This window comes from Eucalyptus grandis, chromosome 4, assembly GCF_016545825.1.
Source record: "Eucalyptus grandis isolate ANBG69807.140 chromosome 4, ASM1654582v1, whole genome shotgun sequence".
Lineage (NCBI taxonomy): Eukaryota > Viridiplantae > Streptophyta > Magnoliopsida > Myrtales > Myrtaceae > Eucalyptus > Eucalyptus grandis.
Window position 1 is genome coordinate 28,381,608 of NC_052615.1, and position 10,372 is coordinate 28,391,979.

The 10,372-nt window shown below is 38.1% G+C and overlaps 1 protein-coding gene across 2 annotated transcripts; it reads left to right on the forward strand.

Annotated features, from left to right (window-relative positions):
• Nucleotides 1–7,585: 7,585 nt before the first annotated feature.
• On the forward strand, nucleotides 7,586–9,121 carry LOC104441646. Of its 2 annotated transcripts, none has more exons than XM_039311262.1 (2): nucleotides 7,586–8,660; nucleotides 8,948–9,121. In XM_039311262.1, exon 1 carries the CDS (start codon nucleotides 7,800–7,802, stop codon nucleotides 8,625–8,627), a length of 828 nt encoding a protein of 275 aa, XP_039167196.1. In that variant the 5' UTR covers nucleotides 7,586–7,799; the 3' UTR covers nucleotides 8,628–8,660; nucleotides 8,948–9,121. The 2 variants fall into 2 exon arrangements, with proteins under 2 accessions (XP_039167196.1, XP_010053117.2); XM_010054815.3 differs by having other exon boundaries at nucleotides 7,586–8,648.
• Nucleotides 9,122–10,372: the final 1,251 nt, after the last annotated feature.

The following is a 10,372-nucleotide window of genomic DNA, read 5'->3' on the forward strand; positions in this document are numbered from 1 at the left end:
AGTGAGATGCCCTATGCTGAGTGATATTGGGATGCCTCGGTTGTGTGATACTAGACTGCCTCGGAGTGAGATGCCCATGATAGCAATATTGTGGAAGTCTAGATGTGGGATTCCGGAAGTGACTCGATCAGGCCGGCTTGTGTTCCGATGGTTAAACCGATCGATGGTGGACTTGATATACACACTATAATGTAAATTCCACTTGGCGTGTGAGTTTGCCTGTTGCTATTTCATTTCATCTTGGTTCAGATTAAAAGCATGAGGTATACATGTGCATTTAGCATTATGGAATGATCATTCATGTGGCATTTTGGTATTCATTTAGCTATACATGTGACAATCTTGCCTGAGTATGTTAAGCTATTTGGTTGTGTTCTCTTGCTTTCTTTGGCAACTGTGGATTGTCTAGTTTAGGGTCTTATTATTTCTTTACTGGGCATTGTTCATTCCTTTCTATTTTTCTGATCGTTAGTATGGACGTACCATCAATTACTCGTTATGGGGTGATAGCGCGTATTGATGTATCTTTCCATCATGTGTATGATCTCGACATCGAGCTGACCTACACGAAATATGAGCTACACTTTGGATGGACAATGACAGGATAGACTGGATTCCTATGAGGTTCGTTGCGTGTTTTGTAAACCATGAGGGGGAGCTATTTGGCCCTCTTTAGTTCGGTGCTAGAGGACCTGGAGCTACAGTGAGAGGTGCTTAGGCGCCCAGATCGTGATGAAGTTGGAGAAGACGTCTTTTGTTTTGTTTTTTTTTTTTTATGGATGTGGGCTAGTGTGGGGGTAGCGAAGTTAGGAACCTTCTCACCCCTTTCTCTAGCTGTTTACTTACACTTTTGATAAGAACATGTAAATGTATTGTACATAGGTGAAGAACTTGTAAGTAATCCAGGTAGATGTTTGTAAGCTCGAATGCTTTTTAACAGGAAAGTTAATGAAGCTCCTCATGATCCTTATATATGTTCTTAGTTGGATTGTCTAATACTAAGTGACAAGACTATTACAGGGAGACCTTGTGTTATAAAGCTTTAGATCTTAAAACGTCCATGTTATACATGCTAACCAATTTTAGATGGATGCTATAGTCTAATAATTGAAAACAACAGGTCCTGTCAAGATGATAATCCGTATAATTTCTGCTTGCGCTTAGTAATGCTGCGCGTGGTAAAATTTTTGTTTCTCAGTTTCTCTATTTCTCTGTTCCTCGGATCAGGTTTGGAACATAAATTCGTTTGATAATGCAAATTGATTTCTCTATTTCTGAAACATATTTCTATTTCAAAAATTGTTTTAAAGGAGAAATCAGAAGCTAAAAATTTTAGCTTCTCTATTTCTGAAATAGAAATAGAAATTGTTTCTTTCTTTTATCCATCCTTCTTCCTTCAATAGAGACGTCGACTCCTTCTCTCCTCACTACCCTTGCTTTCCAATTCCTTCTCCTCACCTCAACCAAAAACCCTAGCGATTCTGAAGCTGTTCATCCTTCCCGTTGACTCCGACGCCATTGCCGCTCATCTCGTTGTCGCCATCCTCAGACTGGCCAATTTGCTTCAGTCGTCTCGTTAGACCCGCCTCCTCCGTTCGCGTCCCCAGTCGCTGTTGCCCATCTCTAGTCGCCGTCGCCCAACTCCAGTCGCCGTCACCATCGCCCATCTCCATCGCCCATCTTTGTTCGCGTCCCCTTCTGCCCTTGATTATGCAACTCCAGTCGCCGTTGCCCATCTCCGTCATTATTCAATTTGCTTGTGTCGGCGTTCGTTCGTGGCCTTCTCTGGAACTTCCCCCCACGATTCCTCACGAGGTTCGATCAATCCTTCCCTTCTCGCCTCTCTTTTCATGTTTTGGCTTTCGTCCGTGTCCGCTCTTTCCCTCTGGTTATCCACTCTTTTCCCCATTAGGAGGAAGAAAGCTTCCATTAGACAAAGATTAGGGCAATTCTATTGGTTGCATTGAATTTGTTTACATTGTCAATTGTAATAAAAGAATTAGAGAAATTCGGACTTTCTTTGTCTTTGACATCGTTGCTCGCTGGAAAATTGTGAATATCGAATTGTTCCGTATCATTGCGGCGATTGAACATCTTCTCTCCTTTGTATTTGTAGTCTAGTTTGAATCTATCTTTAGAATGTAGCTTCTGATTCTTGTTTTCATAATTTTTGTTCACCTTAAGAAACTGTGAATGCATAAATGAACCACACTAAGCATGCATTAACTTTAAATAATGTGACATCGATTACCAGACTCAAACTTGACAGTTTGCTGAATCCCTTGTGCTTTTTTAGTTGATCTCAAATTATGAGAGAGAGTTCACATTTTCTGAGAAGTGAGATTGTCTCATTGGTGATGATAAGTAGCTTAAAATCATCTCATTGAGAGAGGGAGGGAGGGAGGGAGGGGATTGTCTCATTAGTGGACGTGATAGGTAGCTTTAATATCTTATTTAGCTTGAATTATCTTATGGTTAAAACCCACAAGGTAGGTCACTACTAGTTCCAGTAACATTAGTAGTTCATTGGTAGGCGGTTTTATTTTGTCTGATAGTCGAATGTATCAAGTGCTTGGAGCTACTTTCTTAACAACTTGGTGGCCCTATCCATTTATAGTTCAATGGAGGCTTAGACTGAGGAGATAAATACCTTTTCGTTGATGTCTTTCTTCCTGGCTTTGCATGCACGATGCCCCAACCTTTTGGAGCTGATGTTATTCTTCATTTGCATGCCACCAATATTTCTAATCTGCTCAGCAAGAACACTATCCAAGAACCTACCTTTGAGAGGATAATTATTCTTTACAGGTATATATAATGTTTCTGGACTCAGGTGTTATTGTAGACAAAATGTGCATGTTTTGTCTCTAAAGATTGAGTAGATTATGTACTCATCACAGCATGCTGTGAAATAATATTTTCTCGTATATTGAAGGAGAGACTGTCCCTGGTTGTCTACAAACATAAAACAAGAATATGAATTTACAAGCAAGCAAGCGACGAAGCAGATATGGATAGGGGAATATATCTGAAGCATTTCAAGAACATTCCAATGGTAGATATGGAGATTGTACTTGTGAGTTGGTACTTTTTTCCTCTCTCATGCATGCGAGCTAGAACTTCTATTTTGATCAAGGTGTGTCTTCTTATCGCTCCAACATCATTCTGTAAGCCGTGTCTGAAGATTTTGCAATGTGAGACGAGGGAATCTTAATACTTAAAGCCCAAACACTTATTTTGTGTTGTAGGATATTATCTGCACTGCGAAGAACTTATTAAAAAAGAGTTCAATGTGAATTGCAAGTTCGATGTGGATGATGCTGTTAAGAAATTAGAAAATTTAGGCCTCATAGTTCAGGTAATATCTCTCCCCTAAATATTCTGGTTTTTAATAGAGTTACTGTAATTACACCTGGGCTAATCCTTCTGCTATTATTTTCCTCATCCTTAGTGGTGCACATCTTTTTCCCTCATGCCTCATTTTCCTAGGAAAGAACCCCAATCAACCGTTGATTATCCAACAGATATAATTGAGCTTAAAGATGCAATATTTCTACCTGATTGGCTGGAAAGAATCATCTTAGCCTGTGGATTTCTGTGTCTTATTCTTAATAAGGGGCACCAATCTATATAGTTCAATGCATAAGCATCTCCCATATAATATTGGATCGGTTGGAATTCTTTTGATGTTTGGAAGAGGCAAACCCTTTCCATACCATTTATGCTCTCTGCTTCTTACTGTGTCTGATAAGAGAATAACCGACTCAGGATGCAGATGGAAATTATTCCTGCGTAGAGTCGAAACATGCTAACAAGATCATCGGCACCACTGTAGAGGAGGTTTTTATGAAGGGTAGGGAGGGTGCTGGCATCCCTTGACATGTTCCCGGAATGTAAAAATATTTCCCTTTTGTTGTTAATTTTTGTTTCTTTTTGGCCAGTTATATACATTTTTATTAATAGCGGCAGACCTAGGAAGTTTGTTGGCACCTTCGCTTGTATCATGTGCTTATCAAAGCACCACTGGAAACTGATTGTTAGAAGGTAACGAATGTGGTTTCATGATTCATTTAATCCAATTCCACCTAAAGTCTTAAAAAGTCTTTGCAGTTTATGAGAAAGATGTCCAACTTCAGTTGCGCCCAAGTTTTGTGAAACTGTAGCTAAACATTCTGCGGCTGAATAGTTCCAGCATAGTTTACCGAAACGCTTATGTTGCAATTATATCTGAAAATCCGATACTATTCTGTCTCGAACCACCATGGCCATGAGCTGATGAAAAAGAAAAATTATAGTAACAATAGTTCCCCGATTGCAATTATATCTGAAAATGATGTTCGCAAGTCGCCCAAAAAAGCATGGTGACTTGAACCCGAATCTTGAGTGAGGAGAATAAATACATTCACTATTTGCACATTAGCATTTGAAAATACCAAATCTTTTATAGTTTGCATATTAGTATTTTCTATACTAATTACTAGCTTTTATGTACATAAATTGTTAATGTTTCGAAGTTCCTAACTATTCTATCGAATTACCAATCTAAATTAAATTGATTTACCAACTTTTTATCAAATTAAATTACCATCACAAGCACCAAGAAGAGTGAGGTAAAAGGATGGGGATAGCATGATTCATAGAAATATAATTTTTTTTTTCTGTTATCAAACGGATTTCTGTTTCAAAAATAGAAATTTTGAGTCGTTATCAAATAGGTTTCTTTATTTAGAAACTTGTCTGGGGAATAGAAATTGAGAAATTGATTTCTATTTCAGAAATTTTGTCATGCGCAGCCTAAGTGACGCTACTGGGACGTCACAGTAGCGTCCAAGAAGAAGCAACTGATTAATGGCTACTCATCCATCCTAGAAATACCTCAACTAGTCCAACTAGAAGCCCCCTGAATAATACAACAATTATCTTTATTTTATCACATTTTAATTGTAGTTTTTCAGGATTCCCATCATTGATTGAATTCCAGCGTATATCTCTATTAGGTCTAGCATCGTTGATAAAATTTCAATGTTGTTCTACAAGCCTAGCGTTGTTGATTAAATTCTGATGTTGTGTTTTCTATCCATGAGTATTTCTATTGATTAGATTCCAGTTTTACACTTAAAACAAGTTATGTCGTAGATTAAATTTTGGCATAGTTTGAGTTCAAATCATAAACCATCTAGCTACTTGTGTCTAGATTACACCATTGATTAGATTTTGGTGTGATTTGTGCTCAGAAGCAGTTAGTCTTTAAGCCATTTATGTATCAATTATCAGGGCTGTATATACAAGTTGAGAATAAAATTTTCCCTTGCATTTGACATTCCTTGTTCAAGCCTTAACACATAACCTGAATGTCCTATAATAAAACCAAAAGGCAGTGTTTGGTGAAAATGTTTTCACGAGAATCAAAACTGATGAAGTACATAATTATAGATGGTGATATCTCTATTTATACAGTATGATATATCAATGAAAAGCAATGCTTTATTGGCTCAATTCTTTTTCTTTCTTTACAAACTATTAGAAGGTCAAGTAAAACACCACTTCATCAACCAAAGAGAAAAAAACAGTGATAACACTCGACAAAATCCAACCTGTTTCAAAAGAGCTCTATTTATTCTTTCCTAGTTTCATGGAAAAAAAGTTGTTTTATGTACACTCTCGATTGGATTTGTGATGGTGATTTGCACGCAATTTCTGGTCAAGCAAAGTATCCAAGAGTTGATCATCTATGGATCTTTTTTTATTTGTTTTTAAATTAATTTTTTTTTATGTAAATCAAATTGTTATCTATTTCGACTATAATTAGAGGTGGTGATATTTCTATTTATACAATATAATATATCAATGAAAAGTAATGCTTCAGTGACTTTGGTGCGCATGACAACCATTCTATTCTAGAAATAGTTTTTGAAACATAAATAGATTTTTCTATTTCTATTTCTAGAAGAGTTTCTAAGCAAAAATAACCGTTTGATAATAACACAAAATTTCCTTCTTTCAGATGGTAGCAGACTAGCGGATAGCACGGCGGTGGCGATCGGCGGTGGTGGCGGCGGCTGGCGGTGGTGGGCAGCCGATGACCGACGGACAGTGATCAGCGGCAACGGATGAAGGACCGGTTGACGAACAATGAGAAATTTTTTTATTTCTCATTTTTGTTCTAGAAATAGAGAAATATAAATTTTTATTTCTAATTTCTATTCCAAACCTATTTCTAAAATAGATTTATATTCCAGAAATAGAAAAACGGAATAAGTTTATTAAACGGATTTCTATTCCGAGAAGCAGTGTCGGAATAAAAAATTGTTTCGGAATAGAAATAGGCGGTTGTCATGCACCCCTTTAATTCTTCTTCTTCTTTTTTTTTTTTTACAAACTATTGGAAGGCCAAGTAAAACACCATTTCATCAACCAAAGAAAAAGAAAGAAAACGGTAGTAACACTCGACAAAATCCAACCCGTTTCAAAAGAGCTTTAATTACTCTTTTCTAGTTTCATATGAGAAGTTGTTTTGCAACACTCTCGATTGGATTCGTGAGAGTGATTCACAAGCAAATTCTAATCAAGCAAAATATCCAAGAGTTGGTCATTTGGAGATCTTTTCTAATTGTTTTTTATTTAATTATCATGTAAATCAAATAATTATATATTTCAACCATAATTATAGGTGGTGATATCTCTATTTATATAGTATAACAAGTCAATGGAAAACAACGATTAATTAACTCAATTATTATTTTTTCTTTACAAACTGTTGGAAGGTCAAGTAAAACACCATTTCATCAACCAAAGAAAAAAAAAAGAAAACAACAATAACACTCGACGAAATCCAAACCGTTTCAAAAGAGCTCTATTTACTCTTTCCCAATTTCATGGAAAAAAGTCATTTTGCGGACACGTCCCATTGGATTCGTAATAGTGACTCACGTGATTTATGATCATCTAGAAACAAATCATTTCGATGGAGAAAGATAGGCAAACTAGTGCCAATTGGAATCATTTTCCACCATATACATTGGAATATTTTCAATAAGGTTGAGAATTAAGCTTGGAATTTTATCTTTTGGAGACATAATAGATGCTACTATGTCCCATCCTAATCAAGCAGAATATCCAAGAGTTGGTCATTTGGAGATCTTTTCTAATTGATTTTTATTTAATTATCATGTAAATCAAATAATTATATATTTCAACAATAATTATAGGTGGCGATATCTCTATTTATATAATATAACATGTCAATGAAAAACAACGATTAATTAACTCAATCATTATTTTTTCTTTACAAACTGTTGGAAGGTCAAGTAAAACACCATTTCATCAACCAAAGAAAAAACAAAAAGAAAACAGCAATAACACTCGACAAAATCCAAACCGTTTCAAAAGAGCTCTATTTACTCTTTCCCAATTTCATGGAAAAAAGTTGTTTTGCGGACACTTCCCATTGGATTCGTAATAGTGACTCACGTGATTTCTGATAATCTAGAAACAAATCATTTAGATGGAGAAAGATAGGCAAACTAGTGCCAATTGGAATCATTTTCCACCATATACATTGAAATATTTTCTATAATGTTGAGAATTAAGCTTGGAATTTTATCTTCTGGAGACAAAATAGATGCTACTATGTCCCATCCTTCAAAAGCGAATCCAAGAGATAATGTAACCATAGCGAAAAGAATTCCACTCAACCCCATGCCTATAAATTGCTATTCAAGACTGCCTCACAGAGTCAAGCAAGCACAAAAAATTAGCCTGAGAGAACTACACACAAAAGGCCTCTTGCCTCAGTTGCCATGGCCTCGGTCCAGCGCTTCAAGAAAGCCGAGAAATCCTCCCGCCCACCGAGCAGCTTGGGCCAACGCGCGGGATATACAATTATCCAATTCCAGTCGCTTGGCCAGAAAGGGGATTGCCGTGGCTACAAGGCTGAAGGCTATGTTGACGTGGAAGGCCGTGGCTACGTGGCTGAAGGCTATGTTGACGCGGAAGGCCGTGGCTACATGACTGAAGGCTATGTTGACCCGGCTAAAGGCCGTAGCTACATGACTGAAGGCTATGTTGACACAGCTAATGGCCGTGGCTACGTGACTGAAGGCTATGTTGACAAGGCTAAAGGCCGTAGCTACGTGACTGAAGGCTATGTTGACCCGGCTGAAGGCCGTAGCTACGTGACTGAAGGCTATGTTGACACGGCTAAAGGCCGTGGCTACGTGACTGAAGGCTATTTTGACACGGCTGAAGGCCATGGCTACGTGACTGAACGCTATGTTGACAGGGCTAAAGGCCGTGGCAACATGGCCAAAGGCCCCAGCCAGCAGGCCACGGAAAGGGTGAGCCGCAAGAATCAAACTCAGAGTGGCTACAGTAGTGGGCTTGCCCCTGTCGAATTCCAGACTGCCTACGGTAAGGGCCCTTTTTGTGAGCGAGTTGTCAAGAATGTCAGCACGGGCCAAAAGAATAGCCGTTACCCTATGCAATTTGACCAGAATCACAGCATGGGCCGAAGCAACGACCGTTACCCTGCTCAAGAGGCCCAGACTCAGAGTAGGGAGTTCATAACTCGTGACAACAGGTGCAGCGACGGGAGCGGGAGCGAGAATGAGAGCGACAGCGACGGCTAGTGAAAGGTGAAGATATAAAAGGTAGACGACCAGGTGATAACTAACTATTTCATATAACTTAAGGATTAGTAAATATACTTATAAAGATTATAATCACTCCTCAAGAGAAATCGAATGATAACTTCATTACAGGGAAACATCCGCACATATTATCTTAACAAATGCAAATAAACAACAAAGGCTAGGCAAAATTCCATTATGTCAAATTTTGCTAGGGTAAATATCATAAATAAAAAAAAATTCGTCCATATGGTCTCAAAGCTCTTTGAGACTAAGATGTATCAAGCTCCCACTCTAACGACTTACTTTGTTTTTTGCAGGCACAAGGGAAGCAGCTGCTAGACATCATATCAGAAGAAAGTTCTTTATCATCCTATCCTAAATAAATAAGGACAATTGAGTGATATGACTTATTATAAAGACCCTTGATGCAAATCTTGCACCTATAAGGGGCCTTGTACCATGAGTGCTAATAATTAAGTTTGCTTAAGAAATCCGTCTTTCTTCTTCTGCTTTATGTCCCTCGATCATCAATTCAATCGGGTAAAAAAAGTGACCTCGTTCAAACAGTTATTTAGTTGTAATTGATTTCATAGAACTAAAAGCACCACATGGAAATTGACAAATCAAATCCAGGGGATGCTGACAAATCAAAGCATCAAGTTATATATATATATATCTTCCTATTGCCTTTCAAAGATTAACGAAGTTCCAGACTGTGGCAGCATTGTTGTAGAATTTATCCCCACTCAAGAAAATCTATTATAATAGTGCAGAGAAAGAACAAAAGAGGGGAGGGATCATGTACGTCCACTCACCTTACGAAGAAAAAGAAGGCTGGAATCAGTATGAGTGGATGCCTTTCAGATAAAAGGAGTGTTCGATTGCATCTCGTCAACAGAATATGTTCTCTCTTTCCAAATTTGGTAAATTAATTGCAAATCTTGTCAGAGAAGGTGAAAGAATCTCATTCACTCTACTGCACAGTCCTTGGATATATAATCGCTTCATGGCATAGTATAAGAGAAGCCCAGCAAACTCCTACGAACAAGTCTAACTATTCTCCGTGGCCTCCTGTCAGTTGCAAAAACTTTCTGAACAAACCTGCAAGCAGAAAAGCCATGAGCACACATTTGGCCAGAAAGTAACTGGGATGGCTCATTTTGTATTTAAATCATGCGGCGAATATAAACATCACCAAGGTCACCAGGGAGAAGAAGCTGGCGACACTGTGGTGGCATGCCAGACCCAGTGCAGTGGCCAAGCATATGCTCCCCGCCCAGAGCAAGGGATTTCTAAAGCTTAGTCTCACCGCAATGGGAATACCCCTTACCATGGGAAGAATGAAAAGTCTTTGAAAGAAAAGATTGCTAAGAAGAAGAACAAAAGTGAAGGGCCTTTTCAAGAAAAAGAATCAGAATTGCGGACGTGACGATAAAAAAAGCTTCAGCAGTAGCAACGAGAGGGAGAGTGACAATCATGCCTGTCGTAAAAAGGCAAGTCTAGTGAAATGATGATATGCATCATGCACTTCTCTAAGCAGGCATTCATGATCTTCTTTCCTCACTGCCAAATAAATTGCCTGGGATACATATAATGACTTGACACAAGTAACATTACAGATTTGATAACATAATCACCTAAAAAGTCATCAACCTGTTGCAGTTTTTCCAATTCATCAATCTCTCTCTCTCTCTCTCTCTCTCTCTAAAGCCACAACATTCTGGAAAATTACCAAAAAGTCA

Bases quoted from the DNA above. Each gene is read 5' to 3' on its own strand.
- LOC104441646 (XM_039311262.1), top strand. From the start codon at position 7,800: ATGGCCTCGGTCCAGCGCTTCAAGAAAGCCGAGAAATCCTCCCGCCCA.